Source organism: Ostrinia nubilalis, chromosome 2 (assembly GCF_963855985.1).
Source record: "Ostrinia nubilalis chromosome 2, ilOstNubi1.1, whole genome shotgun sequence".
NCBI classification, from domain to species: domain Eukaryota; kingdom Metazoa; phylum Arthropoda; class Insecta; order Lepidoptera; family Crambidae; genus Ostrinia; species Ostrinia nubilalis.
In genome coordinates, this window is record NC_087089.1 from 14,124,083 (window position 1) to 14,148,870 (window position 24,788).

Sequence of the window (24,788 nt, forward strand, 5' to 3'; positions counted from 1 at the left end):
AGTTTCGTTAAAATCCGTCGAGTAGTTTTTGTTTCTATAAGGAACATACAGACAGACAGACAAACATTTTACTGATTGCATTTTTGGCATCAGTATCGATCATTAATCACCCCCTGATAGTTATTTTGTAAATATATATTCATGTACAGAATTGACCTCTCTACAGATTTATTATAAGTACCTATAGATTTTGCAGTCAGGTCCACTGCTAGACAAAGGCCTTCCCCAAGGATTTCCACAAAGACCGGTCCTGCGCCGCTCGCATCCAGGCACCTCCCGCGACCTTCACCAAATCGTCGGTCCACCTAGTGGGAGGCCTGCCCACGCTACGTCTTCCGGCTCGTGGTCGGCACTCAAGAACTTTCCTGCCCCAGCGTCTATCAAATCAGTCAGGTACTAAGATTTTATCAAGAGTAAGGAAATAAATGAAATATGCAAAGACAGGAACAAAAATTAGTTTATTCTGTTCTGATCAGCCGAAAATACTCTCAAAAGAAAGTTTTTGTATTCATCTTCATTAGAGTCATAAACTAATTTCATATTACTTCCACTATCACACGTGAAGTTATTAGTGTTGATTCCTCTCATCTTGCCTAAAAAAAAACAAAAAAAATTAGTTTGGTTTATCGTAATAATATTCTTGTCATCCTGTTAGGTATCTGTATCAACAGCAACATCAAAGTGGACCGATGACCTCACTTTATAAATTTATTTTGTACTACTTTTAGCTTATGTCCGCGGCGTCACCCGCCTAAAATTCAGTTTTTGATAAAACAAAAATCTTGTAAAGTTGAATCAAAATCTGTTCATTAGTTTTTGCATGAAAGGGTAACAAACATCCATATTCACAATTTTTAGCATTAATTATTATTAGTAGGACTTACCACATAAAATAATTCCGTTATCAGTAAGTCTTATGTCCTCAATTATGCTGTTATCTAGTGCCATGCTCATAACGGACGGATCTAGTAGTCGCCAGAGAGTGCTCTTTGGTATAGACACTTGTTCGAATTTGTTTTGTTCCTGCATTATCTTTGTGTTTATTCTGCCAAGTTGCTTTACGCGCCATTCCTGTAATACAAGCATTTACAAAAAATGCACGAGTACCTATGTATCGATGCTGAATTAGATTTTGAGTATCTTCCACATACTATTGTTTATTATTAATAAGAAAATATATTGAAAATTTGACATGTAATGAACATTATGAATAAATTTCTTATTCTTATTCTTATTCTTCTTATTCTTATTCTTACTACTTTTAGCATCGACGATTTTGCGACTATATCGATGCAGCGGCCCGATTTCGCGACTTCATTGCGTTCGGAGTTCGGCGCGAGTTTTAGCTACTGCTTAATTCGCTGCGTCGAGCTTAAGAAAAGCGACTTAATCACCAGTTTGGCGTTTTTAAGTGTGCGATGTGGAATGTGTGGTCGCGGCATTCAGCTTCTTAAAAGCGGCTAAATCGCCGATAGTAGCGTGTGTGTGTGTGTGTGTGTGGCTAAAATTCATTTTTTTCTGACCCAATTAAAATGGCCAATCCGTACCGCCCGGGGGGCGGCAGGTTATGTGGGGCTTGAACCCACTTAAAACCTGGTGTATTCCCTCTGCCGCACGGTGGGACGTCCCTCCCTACACGGCAGAACCGATGGGATTTGCCAGGACCTAACACATGCCACATTATGAAGGAGCACGCGTACCCTTATCCGAGGAAAACCAGTAGAACGGCACGAATTTCGTTCCGTGGTTGTGTTCCAATTTTTTAAAACTTTTTATTACTTACCCTAGTCACATTCAATGAGTATCTCACTCGATTATATGGAACTACCGTCACTTTGTCACTGGTAGCGTATTGTGCGACTATGTGGTATGCTTCTACGTCTAGTTTCGCATTGAACTCTGCCGTTTTGGTGTTTTCATCTGAAATAACAGTAAAAGGCCGTGTAAATACCATAACTTCTGTCAGAAATGGTATTTTGTAACCTTTCATTCTACGAGTAGGTACTTAGTTTATGGCATGTTTCCAAATTTTATTTTGGCTTTTCAAAATAGCCTCATTCATAATAGAAATTAGATGAATAATTACTTCGATAGCATGAAATCTCCCCAAAATATGTTTCTTTGACAAAGTTTCCCACAAACGCTTCATACAAACTTCGTGTTATGACATCGCCCCGTGGTACTTTTTATGCATCGCTTATGGAATTTTTTCAGCAGCTGTCTTAAAATGGTACCCAAGTCTGATATAAATTTTATTGTACTATTATTTTTATACACCACTACATTTTTATGACCGAAAAAAAAATTCTGGATAATGAGTTACTAATACTGATCCTATTTAAGCAAAAAAAAGTTAAATAAAGTTACTCAAAATTTCATCCCAAAATTGGTAATGTATGGACACACGCGTCGCTAGCACTATTTACTTAAGATAATGTAAGACTTATTAGAACTCAAAATTACTTGAAATGTTGCATTAAAATGGTCTAAGTTAGCTAAGTAAGTAATAATAACACTGGAAGCGTGGACGAGGCGTGAGCGAGACAGACAGATCGGGTCAATGTGCGAGCGCGTACGACTACTCTAGCAACTCTAGCGAGCAGCGGAGTGCCCCGGCTAGATGACGTGTAAAATACGGACTAAACAAAATTTAATAAAAAATGAAACTACGAAAAAAAATTTTTTTTACTTAAAATTTTTTACACTTTTCTACATAACCTGTTTAAATTTTTTCGGTGATAAAAATGTAGTGGTGTATAAATTGGGTTATTCAAAAACAAAACAAAATTATAGTTCAATCATCTTGTTTTATTACACATTATTTAAAAATATCGGTAAAAACATTTTCATATTATAGTAGTAGCACATAATAATAAGTGTAGGTAGTCCTATAATTATTATTTTTTAATTTAATAATATTACACAAACATGGTTATTGAATAATACACAAAATATACTAGTAAATTATGTTAAATGTGAACTAAAGTACAAGTTTGATGTTTTTATAAAACAATTATGATCAAATCTTGCTTTATTGACTTCTGTCAGTAACTACCACATACAGTTTAGCTTAAAACTAAATAAAAAGAAGACAATTTAGCTAATAAAATATTTTTACATCATGTATATTTGACAAAATTTAATATTACATACACAACACAGGGAATAAATCGTTTCAAAAAGTTACATTTACAGTTACATACCTATTCTTAAACATAAATTACATCACTTCTGAAAATAGTTCTATCTTAAAACCTCCATCATCTTCAACGCACATGACAGCAGTGACATAGTCACCTCTGTTAACCTCCAGTGGTTGGTCCTTATAGAAAACAGAACTATGCACGAAACTGGACTTTCGTTTGGTGGATATTTCTGCAGCACCATCCATTACTTTGATCACATACCAACATAGCATACCATTGCATGCCCCGTCTCTCTCGACGTGTACTGAAACTACACAGGGTATCATACTGTGACAGCTGTCAGTTAAGTGTACTGGTCGAGACATATTTTTGTGTTCCAACCGCGTCGGGTCAACGTAGGTTATCTGCGATTCTGTGAATGTGTTGGTCCTCGATCCTGGAGGCATAGCAGTCATAGCTTTCTCGGTTAATTTATTGTGTTTATCCAACATTTCACTGCTGATGAGTTGGACCTTCATAGACACATTTGGCATAAATAATCCCCCTTCTTGTAATCGCGCATGCTTCAGTAGTTTAGCCAGGCTATAAAGTGATCTGTCGATGTTGCCACTCATATTTAATACGTCACAATAAACTGCGTGGAATCTTTTGCCGTCAAACGGCTCAAGAGACAAGGTTTCGTAAATCAATATTTCCACTCTGGACAGGCAAATATTGTGCCTACGGAAAACCTTTTTAAAAAACTTTTTATCTTGACGATCACGGGCCATACAAATGAGAGATTGCGCTCCTCGCTTCATCATCATCATCCCGAAGACAGGAAACGGACACAAATCTACAACGTCGACTTCTTCTATCTCCACCATTTGTGTTAACGGTCATTCTCACGATTAGGCGTTCTCAGCCTAATTACCATATCATTTTTGAAATTTGGCTTAATTGACTTAAACGCATTTAAATATGAAACACATGAAAAGTACGAACTTAACAATCGTTAAGGCGTCAAATTATTCCAAGCGGTTTTCGCGTAAATGAGACCCAAAAATTTTATGGTCACGGTAATTAGATAAGGCTAATACTTAATCTAACGGTAATTAGAAAAAATATGTAAAATAGCAAGAAAACAATATCTTGCATTGATAAATTTGTATATAAATATATAGCGTCATAAAAAACGCTGTAGGTACACTTAATAACCCTTTGAAAAAAGGAAAACACTCATTTCTATTATTTGTTGTATCAAGATATTTTAAGTATACTGCAATAATCGAGGCTATAACAGGAACACTTAGTTTCGGCCAGAAGGGGCTACGTGTCACATTTTTTCATCAGAATCTTAATCATCATTTATTTGATTTCAATGTGGTACAAACGATTTAACGTACGTATTTTTCGGATATGCATAAATATCGAAAAATTAATTAATGATTTAAGTGATTTTTCCTCTTTTTAATCTATCTGCGATCAGCCATCACCCATTATCAGATTAAATTGAATTTGTAATAATGACAGTTCCAGCTCAGCATTTCCCATGATTTGTCACCTCGATTTTTTTACAATAAGTTTTCAGATTGATGCTATTCGCTTTCTCCTGAGCCTAAATGCAGAATTCTTAGAATTTAGAAGGGATGCAGCAAATAGATTGCATGAAGGTCTAGTCTTTGGTTGTAAGCTTTACAGGATTTTCCACACCCTCTTTGACGTTTGGTATCACTTCAGTGGACTTTGTTCAAGATTTTTAAAACTTTATTTTGAAAACGTTAAAGTATTTCTAAATTTGCGAGGCTAAGTCGATGCCATGTCTACATGGGTTTTAGGATCCATTTGTATTAGTTTGTTCTCCAAGCTTCTTCTGCCCAGTACCCATTGCATATCACGAAGTTTTTTCTATGCATAACAAAGCAGGTAGGATGCAGTTTAGGATGGTACAAAGTGCCTATACACTCTTGCCTTGAAAAGTCCCATTGTCTGTTGATTTGTTCTCTTTTGTTCTTAATGTGATCACGCCAGGTAAGTGTTACTGTTGGAAAATCTCATCTTCTTATGGCAAAGGTATTATGGATAGATGTTAATGGTATTGTGTTATCAATTATACTAATAGTAAAAATAAATATCTGGTAAGAGACATGTTTCATGCAGGGGTGACATCTCCTGGCCATCAGAAAGCCCCGATTTCACTCCAGGTAACTTCTTTTTGTGGGGTCACCTTAGGGGTTAAAATATACTCTTAAATCCAACAACCATGCAGCAACTGAAGCTGAACATTTGTCATGAAATCGAATCTATTTCGAGGTTACTCTAACGAAAGTTTTTTTAAATTTTGATTGTCAGATTGGAAGAAAAGTCCGTACAGTTGTTATGCGAAAGTCTTGGTATATTTCATATTTTATCATCATACTTATTCAATCGTGAGTGCAATTTGTAGGTAATAATTTCATACAACGGTGATTATAAATATACGGTAATTAGTACATGGAAATTATAAAACGATAGTTTTTCTTCAAAATCTCCAAAATCTTCAGCGTATGCAAATACTGTCTTACTACAACGTATGAAGGCCAAAGTACTGAATCTATTTAAATTAACAACGTGGATCTACCTTCAAAAATCGAGTATAAAAATAAGGACATGGTAAATAGAAAAATTGAAAACCAAAGATATGGTAATTATAGTCTTACGCAATTCATCGACGGTACGCCAACGCAATAGACGTCTAATTGCTAACAGGTCTTAGAACTAACTAAGGGCTCGCGCCGCGCGCGTAAATGATGTGTCAAATATTATTATTATTTAGGCTTGTGTGCCCAAAAACAGAAAACGTCACGGGAATTAGGACTTTCGCTCGGACAAGCAGTTTTTTAATTCTAATTATTTACAGAATGGTTCTATTGAATAGATATTTTGCACTCTTTAAAATGTTGAATGGAGTAAACCAAATCTATACGACATAAAAATTACAGCCAAGTTTTAACATTAAGTCGGTGTGCGGACGCGTAACGGTAATTAGAGAACAGAGGTTCATGAAATTAATTAAGTCACAAATACTTAAAATAGAGGCCTATGATTTAATGCACAACTGGATGGGGTTGTTAAGTAACATATAAAAATACTTGCATGTCTCTAATTTGTCATTTTTAACGATTTAACAGCCCGGACACGCAAAAACTAGCTCATCTGAGAATGGCCGTTAAATGAACTGTTAGTATTTGTGCATTTTTAATAATCTCATTAATATAGACGTCATCGTTCAGGAACGTTGTTAGTTGCTTTGACACTCTCGTTATTAGTTTTCTACAATCTGGCAGAAATCTTAGTCTCCCGCCAAATGTTGAGAACGGAGCAATGAAAGATTCACCTTTTGTGTATTGCATTGGTATAAAATCATGAAACACAGCTTGTTTCCACGCATCTGATCTCTCTTCTGGTCTAGGATTGGTTGTCATAACGATGTCCTCGGTTATAAAAAGTTTGAAAAATCCTACCAGTGCATTGACTTCACCGCTACTTGTAACCGTCAATTTTGCATTGTCTGGAAAAACTCTGGCTATTTTTTTGTAATATCGGCATACGAATTAAAGTTTATTTCAAAGACTAACTCTTCTTGCGTCACGAACTCTAAGTCTTTGTATGTGAAGATGTCTTCACCAAAGTATGGATCACGGTTATGTGTTTCTGTGTGTAAAAACAAGTCTTGAACATTAAGGAGTGTTTTAGCATCCGCAGAAATTTGGTATTTTTTTTTTAATCTGCTCACAGCGGACGCCAATAACATAAAATTCAGCCCGGCCAGGAATTACCCGCGCTGAAGGTGTAAGAACTATATTCCAAGCCGAAAGGATGGTAAATAATTGCTCACTGCCTAAAAGGCCGGCGTCAAATCTATTTGTTATCACAAGCAGGTTGCTTCTATAGGAGCCAACTTCAATATCTTCAATATCTTCTATCTTGGTTCCTTTTTCGATTAAAAAGAAGTCTTGTTTCGGGTCTTGGAATGAATGTTGTATCGATTGTTCTGCTGATTCTTTACTTTCATTTTCTTCTTTTTTCCTCAGGATAGAGGTCTGAATTATACCTCGTAAATATTTACCAAGTCTTTGATCGTCATTCAGCAATCTGTATTCGTCCCGGGAGTACAGCAACCTCTTTGTTAAATTCAGGTATTTTTGTGCTTTTACTAGGTTTTTGTCGATTTGAACCGCCTTTTCAAAATGAAGGTGGGCAATATGAATCTCTTGCTGGCGTAGAAAATATTCACCAGCACTATATAGGAAATGAGTGTTACCTGGAAATTCTTCTAAGGCGACCTTATAATTCCTGATTATTTGTGCGTCGTCGTTTTGATCTGCCAACACGTCGTTGTATTGGTCCAAGGTCGCCCGAAATTGCATTTCCATATCCTTTTTTAGATGAGGAGGGTAGTCTCGGATGGATGTCAAATAGAGTCAAACGCTTCTCGGTGAAAATCTAATTCCGCCGAAAGCTGCGCTTCTCCAGGGCTGTAAATTGGGTCTGGTACTGGGTCGTCCATTCTGTTTTATCTTCTTGTCTCACAAAGTTCACTTGCCGAATGCTTGAATTAACACCCACTTATCACTTGAAGTGTTCACAAAGTTCGCTTGTATGATTTGTAGATAGCACTATATCACTTTCTTTAGAGATGGCTTGAATTTACACCCACTTGTCACTTGAAGTTTACTAATTGTTCACAAAGTTCGCTTGTATGAGTTGTCTAAATCACAGCACTATTATCGCAATTTTAGAGATGACTTGAATTAACACCCACTTGTCACTTGAAGTATAGGTAGGTACTTTGAAGTTAACTTGAATCTCTTGAGATTCACACAAGCCTGGTCGGTCATCAATTCTTGAACTGATGACCGACCAGGCTTGTGTCCAAAGCCAGACTGACTTCACACCCAGCTAGCTCCTACCTCGTTTGGGCACTCGTAATGCAAAACGGTACATTACGAATCAAACAATATCTTTTAATGAGTCAGGTAGTTTTACCACAAAATGTTTTACGGACAAAGGGTTTGTGATAAGTAAAATATACTCTAATGACAGTTGAAGCGTAACTATTGTGATCTAGTATTGAATGGTTGGTTTTTACCTTATCATGAAAACGTTGTATGTAAGATGGGCATGGCGTGGTATTTTGTAAACAATGAAAGCTCTATTGTTTAAGTTCAAACTTTCTGTTTAATACAGAAAATAGCAAAAGGTTAACCTACGTTCTGTGTGGTATTTTCAACTTTAACTTTTGCACACTTTGTGAACAAGTTTTTAATTTAAAATGCGTTTCCATGTAAGTATGCTGTTACAAAGAATTTAGAGTGACATTTAAATTAAATTTCGAATGAATGATTATACTTATTGCATACCTAATAATAATTATCATCTGCTTATTTATTTCAACTTTAATGCCTTATCTAAATATACTGGTCATCACAAAAATCGGCCCACCTACGTTTTACTGGAAAACTCGTTTCTACTGACACAATTATGGTGCCCCAACAATATTACACAATTTTTATCAATATTAATAAATAAAAAATATTTTCAATATAGTTTGCTATAGTTATAAACGCTTCCCTTCGAGTGACGTCACATCGCCAGCGGCAAACTTATCGCGAACGGATAGTTTAATAAATGTGACTTGAAAAAAGACCTCACTTTGGGCTCACCTCTGGGATCAATTAGACCAATTTTTATGGTTATAAAACCAAATAATGATCTCACGTGTCCTCTTTAACAGATGGATAGCGATTAATCCCAACAACAGTTTCATAGCCTTAAAAGTTGGATCAAGCATAACTACCTATTTTTTGAAGAAGTGACTCTTTTTTGGCTCTTTACAGACACATTTTGGGGGTAAAAACCTTTCCGTTAATGAAATGAAGTTTAGAACTAGGCTTTTAAATGGTGCCAATATTGGTGGGAAGTGGGGATGCATACGTTTGAAAGTGCTTGTCGCGGGAGGGTCGATTTTTGTGATGACCAGTGTTATATAAAAAGAGTACATAATAAAATTCATAAAATATTGGACGAGTTTAATGCCTAATGGCTTTTTGTGCCAGTTAATCATCGGAAAAAATAAGCAAGCGAAAGGACATTGTCAGAAACCGCCTAAAAAACCGCCCAAAAACATTAACCCATCATAATTATTTTCTATTTTTTTTAATACATTAAGCACCCTTTCATTCTAATGGACACTTAAGCATTGAAAAATTAAATAAATAAGTCTTTCAACGTTTATTCTATAATACTATTACAACTTCCGGACGTTTTGGTGCGTGGCATGGTCTAAAACCTATCAAGTTCCATAATTTTTGCCGATAAAATCTGTACGAGGCATTACCGTACTTTATTGCTGGGAGTCCATGTATAGTGATGTTCCTGCGGCCATCATAGACAATAAAATATCGATTTTGAAAATAAAATAAATCGATTAAACTGCTTTGAAGACTAGATTTGCGTTAAAAGCTAAAAAGATATTGACACTATTACAAGAAGCTATCTAAAGTGTCCAACTGGTCGAAGGTCGTAAATAAAATAAAAATAATTAGGACCATAAACTGATATTCATGGTATCATAACTGTAAAAGTGTCAGAATCCGATGTTGAATCCAATGCCAGTTGAAGTGTGAGAAACATATATCAACCTAGTATAGTTGCCAGTCTCTCATAATCTATGCCAATGAGGGTTTTCGCGATTGAAAAATCCGCCAGATGGCAATACGTAGACGTGAGGTCCAAATGCTGCATGATTGGTTATTTTTGACATGACATTGACAGATATCCACCAATCATGCAGCATTTGGACCTCGCGTCTACGTATTGCCATCTCGCGGATTTTTCAATCGCGAAAACCCTCATTCATAGCACATGTATAATAATAGACCAAATGAACTTTTATAGATTGTGAAAGAGAAGATAAAGATTTTATTATTTTATTAAAATCTTGCCACGAGGTAGTTTTTCAGTAGAAACCAGGATTGGATAATCGCTACAGGCAAGTATCAGAACATTTTATAAATATTTTTAATCGATTATATCCTTGTGAATCGTTTTAATGAATTGTCATTTTACTTTTTCAATTAAAACTTTTTCAATCCCTAGTCTTGTCAAACTGTCATAATGTCAACAAATTATAAATGTCACGTCAGTTGACTCAATTTCAGTCTTCTGTGCGTTTATTGTATTTTTATTTCAATGAAATAGTGCTAAAGGGTTAGTACTAAAAGTGAAAGCCTTTTTTCAGAAAGAAAACCAATGTGGTGCCCTTATTATTCATACTGTTTGAAAGTTACAAGTCAGTGATACAGAGTTGCCGACATTATAACTCCGTAGTGATACCATACCAAAGAAGAAGTTTTCCTAAACACTTGTGTTATTTTTATACAGTGATCAAATAAAAAGGATTAATTCTACTGCTCAAATGGAATAACTTATCCCAAGAGACCGAATATAAAAAAAAACACCTCTCCATAGAAATTATCACCATCACGAGGATGTGAATTTTTTTGAGAATTTGATATTGGTCCTGTAAGAAAAGTAGTTGTATTTCAGTAGTAGAATCAACCCTTCTTGTTTCATCAGCAAGAGTAACTATAAAAACGCCCTGTAGGTAGGTATTATTAAGCTGAAGAGTTTGTTTAGTGTCAAAGACTGTCACACAGTGTAACTTAAATTGGCATATTATGATAATGAACATAAAAACTTAAATAAATATTTATGTTAATATTTTTTCTATTTATTTATTTTCCCAAAGCTTCACAGTGACAGCTGAAACAGCAATACTGTTGTAAAACTAAATTTGGAACAAACTGTTACAAATATTTTACAAATTAAAATAAAACCGCATGTTGCTTTACTTTCTCGTATAGGTAATAAATGTAATTAATGGCTAGATTATTAATGTTACTTTGTTACCCTCAATAGTGAGGAGATCTTATAAAATGGTAACCCTGATTTTCATTGTCATTCAAGTGCTCTTTCTTCGCATAGGCTTCTGTGATTTGGCCAAGGGCCACACACATTGCGATAACATTATGCGACATTGATTTGACAGCAGCGGAGTGAAGTCTTGCGACTATGCAAAATGATACCCTGTAATCGTAGCGCATATAGACATAGACGGGGCGGGGCACATAGCTCGTAGAGCTGATGGCCGCTGGGGCAGGAAAGTTCTTGAGTGGCGACTACGAGCCGAAAGACGTAGCGTGGGCAGGCCTCCCACTAGGTGGACCGACGATCTGGTGAAGGTCGCGGGAGGTGCCTGTATGCGAGCGGTGCAGGATCGGTCTTCGTGAAAATCCTTGGGGAAGGCCTTTGTCCAGCAGTGGACGTCTTTTCGGCTGAAACGAACGAACGAACGATACGTATTACCACTATTTACCAGACATTATTATTTATTGCATACTCGCCGGATTACACGTAGGAGCACGCGCGTTACAGCTTCGGCCTTGCATTATTATAAGATCTTGTCCCGCCCTTTTACGAACTTCCTCCGTGATGATATCCTCGCCGAATTCTATGATGAACCTATCAAAAGTCATATTCTGCAATGTCAACCCACCACAAGGTGGACCGACGACCTGATAAAGGTAGCGGGAAGGCGCTGGATGCAGGCCGCTACCAACCGTGCGATGTGGAAGTCATTGGGGGAGGCCTATGTTCAGTAGTGGACGTCCTGTGGCTAAAATGATGATGATGATGATGAAATGAATGAAAATGACAAATCTTCGAACGTGTATAATACCGTGCCAAAGTAATCATATAATTTTGGCACCTTAATAACTATTGCCGTTTTTGTTGTAAAGATCATGCAGCGCTACTTGCGGATATTATTGGAAAGAAAACTATTTGGGCTCTAGATCTGAAGCCGCTTTAACGAAGACGAAGTGGTCATACAATGCGGCGTATTTTCTTCCAGTCTTTAGTCAGGACTTTAGTCGAATTAAAACCCCGGTTGAACGTGATATAGCCGCACTAGAATACGATGCTTTTTTGCATAATCGCAAGACTTCGTTCCGGTGTCGACCGAATGTTATCATGATGTATGTGGCCCAGGGGTTACCGTAGCCGCTAAGGTTTGAAACTTCTTGCTTAAAATATTGTAGTCTTTGGCATAGACTACGACGGTAGTCATGGAGATAGGAGTTTGTTATCTCGTGTCAGATGTAAATGGTGAAAAGAAAACTCATGATTCGTGTTATTTTTATGCAATATGTAGGTATTTTATAAAAGTGGAACCCCGAGTGATCTCCAAAACCCATTCTATTATTATATACGATTCGGCTTCGATATCTATAATACAATAGGAGTTTATTTCATGTGTCAGATGACAAGGGTGGAAACAACCTACGATTCATGTTGTTTATTTACGTGCAATATGTGGGCATATTATAAAAGTGGAATGCCGAGATGTATTTCTAAAACTTGTTCTACTATTTTATACTATTTGGCTGCGACTCGGCGTGACGACAATACAAAACATTTTTCGCGAATCGGTGTTCATACATTCACACAATACATTAGACGCCATGTTGTCATAAACGACATATTATAAAATCGCTGTGATTTAATATTCTTAATCATTAATTTTATGGCAAGTGTCCATCAGGAATCATTGTTCTTACACACAGAATCGTATTATTTCGCTTTCGGGTAGTAATATGTCAAAATTGTTGGTTCTTAGGCGAACAATGTATGGAGAACGAACATTGTCCTTTGGTTTCATTGTCATTATCTATTATTCGTATTTCAAATAATATTAATTTAATTTATTTATTATTATTCTTATTTCTGTTGTTTCATCATCATCGTCCACTGCTGAACACAGGTCTCCCCCAATGCTTTCCATGTTACCCGGTTGGTAGTGACCTGCGTCTAGCGCCTTCCTGCTACCTTTACGATGTATTAAGGGGGTGCAGCGCCGACGAAAAATTACGATTTGCTAGCCGAGATAGCGGTGGCGCAACGAACTAACACGATCGCACACAAACTACTTTACAGAGTAGAGACAAAAGAGACTCAATACAGAGTAAAAACACGTATTTCACTAATTTTGCTAAACAAAACGTGAGTTTAAAAATACTTTAATTAGGAAAAAGGAATTTGATTTTTTGTTGGTATTGCTGCGAAAATTCTTACACAGTAAAAATCCTAACTAATATTGATTTTTCTAATGAACAAAGGCGTTAAAAAAGTTTCGTAAAAGAGTATTTTTCCTAGACGTTCAATTCAAATAGGCTGTTAATGTAGCGTCTCCATTCTATACATGGCCAGAACGCAAGGGTGTGAAACTAATCGAGTATAGTTTGGAAATAACTTTTTTTTACTAAACTCTTTCAAACTGTATGAGCAGTTGCGCAAATACCGCGTACCTACTACTCTAAATAAAAATGTTATCAATTTATTTATTTAATCCTACCTAATCAGTTTATTTTGAAAAACCACCCGCAAGAGTGTTAAAAATCTAGTTTTATATTGATTCGATAAAATATATTTAAGTAATAAGAAATAAAAATACTCTTAAATGTAATTCCATATTTTACTGAATAAGTATCAAACTAACTTTTTAACACTCTTTTCAAGTGTAAGTGGTGTAGTATAGTTTGAAACGGAGAAGCATCCACAATACAAATTAAACACGACTGTATTCAGTACGCAAAATTCGTGTATACTTTGTACTGTAGTCGCAGATTTACGAAGAGTATTACAAAATATACACGAGCAGTTTCCTACGGCTGCGTTCTACCCATGTATACAGGGTGTGGTTTTGTAAAACAACGCCCATCTCTGGAGTGATAGTACACATGAAAGTTTATTGCAAGAAAAATATAAATAAAATTTTAACTTATTACTTTATTACTAAAGAACCTCGTTCAAAAGTCTCTTTAAACTTACGAGACGGCGCTTCCTACCGCCCGCACCACCCCCGCGTACCCCGCTACACCATCGAGCACATGCGGCCGCCACCCCGAGAGAGCGGGGGGACTGACCGATAGCTCGTCCGCGAAATAATATCTACCATTTTCCTGGTTTGATTTTTTCATGAATTTTTTTTTTGGCATCTGTGTCGTGTATACTACCACCTCTGAGATGAGCGTTGTTTTACAAAACCACACCCTGAAGAATGGAAAAAAGGGTTAAAGTAACTGCTTTATTTTTAAAATTGGTAATAATGAATTATTCATTAGTATTACGTACTTGCTTTTTCTCGCGGTTTTAACCATATAAATTCAGTTTGTCACAGTAATATGTATTAAACTTCTCTTTTCTTTTCTCACTTCGCTTATTGATTTGCGTTACTCATTTAGCATACTTTCTTTATACAGTGTGAGTCACGATAAAGTACACATATGAAAATACGTGAAACTAAACCTATTTTCATCGACAAAAAAGAGGTCAAAAATTTTTAGAGGGTTTTTTTTTATATAATTTTTTTCCTTCCGATTACTTATTGTAAAGAGAACGTAATAACTTTTACACTAAGAGGTATATCCTGATAAAATAAAACAGTAATAATGCTAAATAACAATAACAGGCGATACTAAAAAAATACATAATACTCAGGAAAAGACAACAAATAATAAAAAATGATACTTTAAAAAAAAACTGCTTTTAAATTCATGTATTTTTGGTTATTTGATAAATTTCTCCAAAAATGCCCCTATAACAGGTAGTTTTTATTAATTTATGTTATTTTCTATCGTATTACCTTTGTAAAACCAAAAATCGCATGTCTCTATCCCTATCACAACATTTGCTATGATCGTTTGAGGAGAAATGAGGAGATCCGTAGGAGAACCAAAGCGGGCGTGGCACATAGCTCGTACAGGTGATGGCCGCTGGCGCAGGAATGTTCTTGAGCGGCGACCACGAGCCGGAAGACGTAGCGTGGGCAGGCCCCTTACTAAGTGGACCGACGATCTGGTGAAGGTTGCGGGTGGTACCTGGATGCGAGCGGCGCGGTACCGGTCTTAGTTGTGGAAATCCTTGGGGGAGGCCTTTGTCCAGCAGTGGACGTCTTTCGACTGAAACGAACGAACGGCAAAGAAAGGTTGCAAGGGTTTTCTAGCCATATTAACTATAAAATAAGTAAAATATTTTTTCGTAACAATCGAAGTCATAACAAAAGAGATACTATTTGCATGCTCTGCGCTCTACACTACTCTGTAAAGGATTGACAAACACACATTTGACACTTGACAGCTACGATAAAGCAAAACGCCTGATGATTTCTTCACGGCAAAGTTTTTTTGGGAAAATCAAAAATTCTCAATACTAATGCATTAATACCAAAAACGAAAAAGGGGGCGACCTTCAAAATATTAATTTATACATTTCCATATAAAAATTATTGCTTCATACGTTAAATTAACAAAGTTCTCGAAGAAATAAATTTTCCATATGTCTGCATTTTAAATGTTGTTTATCAATTTTTTACGTATTTATTCAAAATTTCGAAAAGGCGGCGACCTAGATCAAGGATTAGGCTACCCTACACAAGTTCCTTTGATGTATTTAAGTCACTAATCGCAGAGCACTCGTGATTTAAAAGTATGTCAATTTTAAGGATTCTGTGCAGGACCCCCTTAAACCGCTTGTGTCCCAGACGGTATTAATTATAATGTCATAACAATTGATTATCTATTGTGTCTAGATTCGCGGGCCTTGAAGGATTAAGGCTCTTTTTTAAAATCCCTGAACTGAATAATATGCTTGTTTGTTACGAGTGAGTCTAGCGCACGGCGGGGTTCGAACCCGTGTTCCTCGGTCAATCCGACACAATTGGGCTATCGAAATTATAACGTGTATGTTGGTTACATATGGGTACCTATTAATTTCCATTGTGTTACCAGCTGAATTAATTTTTTACGTTTTTCGAATCATCAAAATCAAAAATCAAAATTGAAGTAATTGGTGTTGATTCCTCTCATCTCGCCTGAAAAAAATAAAAAAATTGTTTGGTTTATCGTGTTTTTTGTCACCCTGTGTTGCGGCTCAATCCGTCTATCAAGCTTTCTAGTATTTAATTGCATAAATTATAATAAATAAATAATTAATTAATTTCCTTTCCTACCTAAATCGTAATTTCTAGTACATGTAATTGTTTGCTATTGCTTTATCGCAGGCGTTTTAAAACTTCATACTATTTTGTACTGTCAAAATCACTTACCTTCCAGTCGCCGCGCGATACGCACTTTTGTAATACATTTTCGAATAATACGAAATATTCATCAAACCTGAGTTTTATTGGCTCCGAATGTTAGCGAAGACATAAATTGGGGGCCCATGAGGGGAATCTAGCCACGAAACCAAGAAGAATTCGCCGATATCCTGCAAAAGTTCGCCGCGTCATCGTGCTGACCAATACAGGAAGACGAAATCCGTCATCGAGGACAAGGGAACACCGATTGAGCTGCTGATACTGGTACAGGAGTCGATCTAAAGCTTCACACCGGCTGCAGTTCATGAGATAGGTAAGTGTCCTTTCCAAAATCCTTTCCTTCTATCATTTTTACAACCTATCGCATTCCATTAAACGTCCATTATCCAATTCTATTTATAGATTAAAGCTTGCTGCAAATAGTGAAATCCTCAATTTTATTCGTCATTTCCAAATACAAGATTTTAGTTTGCATCAGACCGTTATATTTTTCTACCTTCAAATCAATTATAAAAATAAAATTTGTATATTTTCACAGTTTCAATTTAAAATCATCTTCAATTCATTCAATACAATAATTTACTTGGTAATTAAGTTACTTTTGCACAAATTCATACGTAATTAACGCCAAGTTGGTTGGCCCATCTGATCAATTTACTTGCACTTCAACGGAGTTCACCGTGCCAATTATTTCGTGTCGGCTAAAATATTTGCCGAATATTCCAGCTGTTCCGGCTCTGGCCTACACTCAGCCTTACGCTGCATCACCAACGAGAGCGTAGTTCCAGCTATCAAGACTACCACCGAGGGAGAAGTGTAAGCTTTTTTTCTTTACCTTGATACCTAATTACTTCAATTCATATTGCAATTTACATTTAATTTGAATTTACGTTTCATTGCAATTTAATCATCATGTCTATCTCCAATGAATGCAATTTTAATTTTAAAGAATTAAATGTGAAGCGAAAGTCGATCAAGGGTCAAACCTCAATCTTTTATGCAATACTAGCTTTCCGCCCGCGGCTTCGCCCGCGTGGAATTTTGTCTGTCACAGAAAAACTTTGCGCGTCCCTGTTTCAAAAACTGGGATAAAAACTATCCTATGTCCTTTCCTGGAACTCAAACTATCTCTATGCCAAATTTCATCAAAATGGGTTCATTGGTTTAGGCGTGAAAGAGAGACAGACAGACAGACAGAGTTACTTTCCCATTTATAATATTAGAATAGAAACAAAAAACCGGCCAAGTGCGTGTCGGACTCACGCACAAAGGGTTCCGTACCATTGATAAATGATTTTTTTTAATGTAAGTTATTTGTATGAAAGATTACGCGGTAATAAGCGGTTTACGATTTACGAGGTATTAAAAAAAAACTACTTACTAGATCTCGTTCAAAACAATTTTCGTTGGTAGTTTTTATAGTAATGTACATCATTATGTTTTTTTTAGATTTTTCATTTTCTTATTTTAGAAGTTAGAGGGGGGGACCAACTTTTCTCCACTTTGAAAGCGTCTGTCACGCAAACTATTCGGTTTAGAAAAAAAGTATTTTAGAAACCTCGATATTATTTTTGAAGACCTATCCATAGATACCCCACACATATATGTGTTTGATGAAAAAAAAATTTTTGAGTTTCAGTTCTAAGTATGGGGAGCCGCTAATATTTATTTTTTTATTTTTATTTTTGCAACAAAATCTTAATGCGGTTCACAGAATACATTTACCTACCAAGTTTCAACAGTATAGCTCTTATAGTTTCGGAAAAAAATGGCTGAGACATACGGACGGACAAACGGACAGACAGACATGACGAATCTATAAGGGTTCCGTTTTTTGCCATTTGGCTCCGGAACCCTAAAAAAGAGGAATGAACTAGTGTTGATTTGGCTGAACTTACGCTCAAACTTGGAAAATTTGAGTCTTTATCATTGAGGTTTGACAAATTGCAAAATCACAATGAGGTGTTAAATTCAGATAACCTAGACAGGGAAATAGACGAAAGGGAGAGCATCGAGAATGATTTTATAATTAAGTAGCGGCCGCCCGCGACTTTGTACGCGTGAATCCCGTTTCACCCCCTTCATCTATCTTACGCGGTTTAGATTTTTTCATGCAAATGTTTTTTCCCGCTATCTCTCGTTCCCGTGGGAATTTTGCAATATCCTGTTCTAACTAAGCTTCAAGTTTACTAAGGTACCTGCATGCCCAAGCGTCTATCTAAGCGGTTTAGATTTTTCATACAAAAGGATTTTTTCGCTAATTCCCGTTCCCGTGGGAATTCCTAAGTATACTATAACCTGCCCAGGAGTATACTAATCACTCGTGGTGTAAACACGAATCAAAAAATATCTATCTATGAATTTATGGTGGCAAGGCCCAGAATTTTTAACCAATGATTCATCAGATTGGCCGATTTTAAAACAAAATAATCAACAGAAATTAAATCTAATGCTAACTGCATTAGACATTTAGAGTCTATAATTAATTTTGATAATTATTCCAATTTCAACAAATTATTGAGGTCATTTGCTTATATAAAAAGACTAGCGGCCGCCCGCGACTTCGTACGCGTGGATCCCGTTTTACCCCCTTTTCCCGAATTTTCTTTGCTATAAACCTCACGGAGCCCGAGACCTTTCCAACGAATGCAAAACCGTGGAAATCGGTTCGTGCGTTCTGGAGTTATAGCGCCAGGGAGGAAAACCCGACTTATTTTTATATAGTAGATTTATCAATAACATAAAAAATCCAAAAAACAAACAATTAAATTCTTTAACCACTGAAGAACTAAATAATGCATTTCATTGTTTATGTTCCATTGGACAACCGTCAATCGTTTCCCGTAGAATATGATAATTTAATAAATAACAAATGATTAAAGTCAAAATCTAAAATACTTTAATTATCGCCATTTTTTTACACAGGTAAGCAGCTCATACTGGTGGGCGGGAGGATTGATGCCTCGGCATACACTTATGAGAGAAAACATCCTATATTACTTCGTGCCTCCCATCGTTTAACAAAATTATTATATTTTGAGCGTGAACACATACGAAATATACATGCAGGTCCCTCATTAGACTCATTACTGTTAGCTACTTCCGTGAAACCGTATGGCCAGTGAACGGCAGGCGTCTTGCCAGTTGTAAATAACTGCGTGCGTTGTAGGTAAAACGCTCAGATCATAGAAAGGGAATCTGAGGTAAAACGTTATGCCCAAAGATGGTTAACCTTCCAGCCCAAAGAATAACACCTTGTTATCCATTTATGTCTGTGGGTTTGGACTATGCAGGACCAATTTATATTTTAAATCGAAAAGGACGAGGCAGTCGTGTCATTTTTGCTATTTATGTTTGTTTATTTGTATGCGATACAAATGCATACACTTAGAAGCGGTCAATGACCTGCCCAAGGGCGGTTTTCTAATGACATTACAAAGATTTATTGCTCGCAGAGGAAAACCAGTGAAAGTATTTTCCGACAATGGTCGTAATTTGGTGGCTTCCTACAAAGAAATTGGTCAGTTTTTAAAGGAAAATGAATCTACTCTTTGTGATTTTGCAAATCGCGAGGGTATCAAGTATTTTTGCTCTCCAGCGTACGCTCCTCACTTCGGAGGTATTTTTAAATCTATACTTATAATAAATCTGCAGAGAGGTCAATTCTGTACATGAAATATATTTTCAAAATTATAACTATCAGGGGGTGATAAGTGATCGATACTTATGCCAAAAAAAATGCAATTAGTAAAATTTTTGTCTGTCTGTCTGTATGTTCCTTATATCAACAAAAACTACTTGACTAATTTTAACGAAACTTGGTAAAATTATTCTTCATACTCCTGGGCAGGTTATAGTATACTTAGGAGCAGAGTAGTGAAGGGAAATTTTGGGAAAACGGAAGAAGTTACTCCATTTTGTAAGCTTCCGTCGCGTGTGCAGCCATAATGGTTAAAGTTACATAAAAATCATGTATGACGGAAATATATTCTACATAAAATTGTCTAAAAAATATCCCGCAACAGCATAATTATGTCCATCTAAATATATAAAAGGAGAAACTGACTGACTGACTGACATATCAACGTACAACCTAAACGGCTAAACGTAACCACTTGTGGAAGGGACGTAGCATAGGAACGAGAGTTAGCGGGAAAAAACATTTGTATGAAAAAATCTAAACCGCGTAAGATAGATAGATAGGGGGTAAAACGGGATCCACGCGTACGAAGTCGCGGGCGGCCGCTAGTCTGGAATAAAATCAACTAAACATCTTAATAAACGTGTAATGGGAAATACCCACCTTACTTATATTCCTCACGAAATGAATTCCTTCCTCTCTCCCCAGGATATTTCATCATCGGCAGACCGATGTCATCGTTGCCAGCGCCAGATCTACACAATTCTAAAGAAACCAGTCGATACGAACGTCTTGAGAAGCTGTGACAGCACTTTTGGAATAGCTGGCAGAAGGAATTATATTGAAGAACTACAAGAGGGCCAAATGGAAGGACAATATCACAAAACTCAAAATTGGCGACATGGTACTGATACACGAGGAACACGTACCACCTCTGAACTGGAGACTAGGCAGAGTCGCCAGACTATTTCCTGGGACTGATCGGATCTCCCGGGTAGCAGATGTCAACACCGGGTAAGGATGCGTAAGAAGACCGCTCACTCGTCTATGTCCACTACCAGCCGAGGATTCTACACGTTGAATGTTCCTTTCAACGAGGCGGGAAGATGTTGCGGCTCAATCCGTCTAAAGCCCGGTCCGTGAGCACGTAGAATTTTTTCCAATGACCCCTAGCTACCCATCCTTATCGCTCGCGCGTTATTATGTTGCTATCGCGCTCGCACACTCACGGGTGCCAGACCCAGTCGCACAGTCGTGACATCGCGTGAGCGATAAGGATGGGTAGCTAGGGGTCATTGGACAAAATTCTACGTGCTCACGGACCAGAGTACATCAAGCTTTCTATCATTTAATTGCATAAATTATAACTAAATAATTCATTACCTTCTTTTCTTATCTAAATCGTAATTTCTAGTACATTTAATTGTTTGCTATTGCTTTTAATTATTTTAAGTTTATCGTGATTTTTGTCACCCTGTTAGGTATCTATTTCAACAACAAACATCAAAGTGGACCGACGACCTCACTTTACAATATTATTATGTACTATAAGCTTTTGTCCGCGGCGTCACCCGCCAATAATTAAGTTTGTCACAGATCAATCAATTCTGATATAACAAGAATCTTGTTAAGTTGCATCAGTCTGTTCAGTAGTTTTTGCATAAAAAGTAACAAACATCCTTAATTACAAACTTTCGCATTTATAATATTAGTAGGACATACCACATAAAATAATTCCGTTATCAGTAAGTCTTTATGTCCTCAATTATGCTGTTATCTAGGGCCTTGCTCATAACGGACGGATCTAGTAGTCGCCAGAGATTGCTCTTTGGTATAGACTAGAGATGAAACGGATATCCGGCAACTATCCGGTAGGCCGGATATCCGGCCCTAATTTACTATCCGGCCGGATACCGGATAGTAACTCACTATCCGGCCGGATACCGGATATTAAAAAAAAACGACAATTTCCTATTAATAAAATGAAATACATTAATCTTTGAGGTAAATATCAATAAAATGGCTTACAATAATGACGGCTTTTATTTAAAGTCCAAAAAGTTACAAAAAAGCCATATTAAGGCCTTTCAAAACTAATTTATTTTTCTGGGCTATTCACTCTAATGACGAATACCTACATAGATAAATAGTAAATATCTGTTAATGTCGAAATATTGCCAAATAAAATAGGCGATTTTTTTTTCACTGATGGTCTGATGACATCATGCAACTACACTGGTCATCACAAAGATCGACCCTCCCGACAAGCACTTTCAAACGTATGCATCCCCACTTCCCACCAATATTGGCACCATTTAAAAGCCAAGTTCTAAACTTAATTTCATTAAAGGAAAGGTTTTTACTAGAGATGAAACGGATAGTTGTTTGCTGATATGATATTTCCAAATAAAAACGGAGATCTTTTTTTCACTGAATGATGGTCTAAAGCAGTCTTTCCCAAAGTGGGCGATAACGCCCCCTTGTGGGAGCTGCAGGCTTAAAGGGGGGCGGTAAGAGACCAAGAAAAAAAAATCGGGACGTTGTGTAGAGGCTTGGGAGGCGTCATCTACTAGGAGGACTCTTAGACACCGACTGAGCACTCGACACTCGACTACAAATGGGGGCGCTAAAAAGAATTTATTCTCAAAGTGGGCAGTAGACAAAATAAGTTTGGGAACCACTGGTCTAAAGACATGATGCATGCAGTTCAGTCAGACTACGCAACAAGTATACTAATTTAATTTTTGCTATTCAATCACACACTCACGATAGCAGCCAAAATCGCCCGAAATGATCTGCCCCCTAGACAAGTGGCAAAATCTGACATTCTATTCGGACGGATTCGATTTTCCAAAAGTGTAACTAGTCTATTCTACTAATAGACCCACTGATCGCGTTCGAAGCACTATAGTCGTCACGACATGCAACGACACAATGGGCCAACTATCCGGCCGCCGGATATCCGGCTATCCGGCCTAGCAGCTGGCCGGATATCCGGTATCCGGCCAAACAACTATCCGTTTCATCTCTAGTATAGACACTAGCTCGAATTTGTTTTGTTCCTGCATTATCTTTGTGTGTATCCTGCCTAGTTGTTTTACGCGCCATTCCTGTAATAATATAAACATTTAACAAAAAATGTTGGTATCGATGCTGAATCAAATTTTGGAGTATCTCACACATGCTACTTTTAGCATCAGCTATCGACGATTTGGCGACTGTATCGATGCAGCAGCATCGCGATTTCGTGACTTCATTGCGTTCGCATTTCGGACGCAGTATCGGAACCGCGCGTTTTACGAAAAGCAACTCAACCGCCAGTTTGGCGTTTTTAAGTGTGCGGTGTGGAATGTGTGGTCGCGGCATTCAGCTTCTTAAAAGCGGCTAAATCGCCGATAGTAGCGTGTGTGTGTGTGTGTGTGGCTAGAATCAATAAAATGGCCAATCCGTACCGCCGGGGGGCGGCAGGTTATGTGGGGCTTGAACCCACTAAAAACCTGGTGTATTCCCTCTGCCGCACAGAGGTACACCATGGGTACTAGAGACGACCAAGACGCCTTCCGCGGACGTCCCTCCCTACACGGCAGAACCGATGGGATTTGCCAGGACCTAACACATGCCACATTATGAAGGAGCACGCTTACCCTTATCCGAGGAAAACCAGTAGAACGGCACGAATTTCTTTCCGTGGTTGTGTTCCAATTTTTTTAAACTTTTTATTACTTACCCTAGTCACATTCAACGAGTATCTCACTCGATTATATGGAACTACCGTCACTTTGTCACTGGTAGCGTATTGTGCGACTATGTGGTATGCTTCTACGTCTAGTTTCGCCACGTTTCGCATTGAACTCTGCTGTTTTGGTGTTTTCATCTGAAATAACAGTAAAAGGCAGTGTAAATACCATAACTTCTGTCAGAAATGGTATTTTGTAACCTTTCATTCTACGAGTAGGTACTTAGTTTATGGCATTTCCAAATTTTATTTTGGCTTTTCAAAATAGCCCCTTCCATAATATAAATTAGATGAATAATTACTTCGATAGCATGAAAACTCCCCAAAATATGTTTCTTTGACAAAGTTTCCAACAAACGCTTCATACAAACTTCGTGTTATGACATCGCGCCGTGGTACTTTTTATGCATTGCTTATGGAATTTTCTCAGCAGCTGTCTAACTAATTATCGTGTTTTTTAAAATGGTACTCAAGTCTGATATAAATTTTATTGTACTATTTTTATACACCACTATATTTTTATGACCGAAAAAAAAAATCTGGATAATGAGTTACTGATACTGATCCTATTTAAGCAAAAAAAGTTAAATAAAGTTACTCAAAATTTCATCCCAAAATTGGTAATTTATGGACACACGCGTCATTAGTCGTCATTCATCTAACACTTATTAGAACTCAAAATTACTTGAAATGTTGCATTAAAATGGTCTAAGTTAGCTAAGTAAGTAATAATAACACTGGAAGCGTGGTCGATGGTGCGCTGGACGCAGGCCGCTACCAATCGATCAACATGGAAAGCATTGGGGGAGGCCTATGTTCAGCAGTGGACGTCCTATGGCTGAAATGATGATGATGATGATGAAGCGTGGTCGAGGCGTGAGCGAGACAGACAGATCGGGGCAATGTGCGAGCGCGTACCTACGATTACTCTAGCGAGCAGCGGAGTGCCCCGGCTGTGACGCGTAAAATAGCGCGGACTAAAGAAAATTTAATAAAAATTTAACTTTAAAAACATTTTTTTACACATTTTTACATAACCTGTTTAGATTTTTTCGGTGATAAAAATGTAGTAGTGTATAAAATGGGTTA

At 37.2% G+C, this 24,788-nt stretch overlaps 1 protein-coding gene across 1 annotated transcript; it reads right to left on the reverse strand.

The window, feature by feature from the left end:
- Positions 1–442: 442 nt before the first annotated feature.
- LOC135084963 (uncharacterized) lies at positions 443–23,916 on the reverse strand. The gene is made up of 3 exons (XM_063979724.1): positions 23,691–23,916; positions 885–1,071; positions 443–593 (listed from the first exon to the last, which is right to left on the reverse strand). The coding sequence occupies exons 1-3, from the start codon at positions 23,835–23,837 to the stop codon at positions 454–456; spliced, it is 474 nt and encodes a 157-aa protein (XP_063835794.1). The 5' UTR covers positions 23,838–23,916; the 3' UTR covers positions 443–453.
- Between the last annotated feature and the right edge of the window lie 872 nt (positions 23,917–24,788).

Excerpts from the sequence above, each read along its gene's own strand:
- LOC135084963 (XM_063979724.1), bottom strand. The coding sequence starts at position 23,837 with ATGAAAACACCAAAACAGCAGAGTTCAATGCGAAACGTGGCGAAACTA. Across the intron at positions 1,072-23,690 it reads ACTCGTTGAATGTGACTAGG|GAATGGCGCGTAAAGCAACT; the intron begins GTAAGTAATAAA and ends CTTGTATTACAG. Across the intron at positions 594-884 it reads TAACGGAATTATTTTATGTG|GCAAGATGAGAGGAATCAAC; the intron begins GTAAGTCCTACT and ends GTTTTTTTTTAG.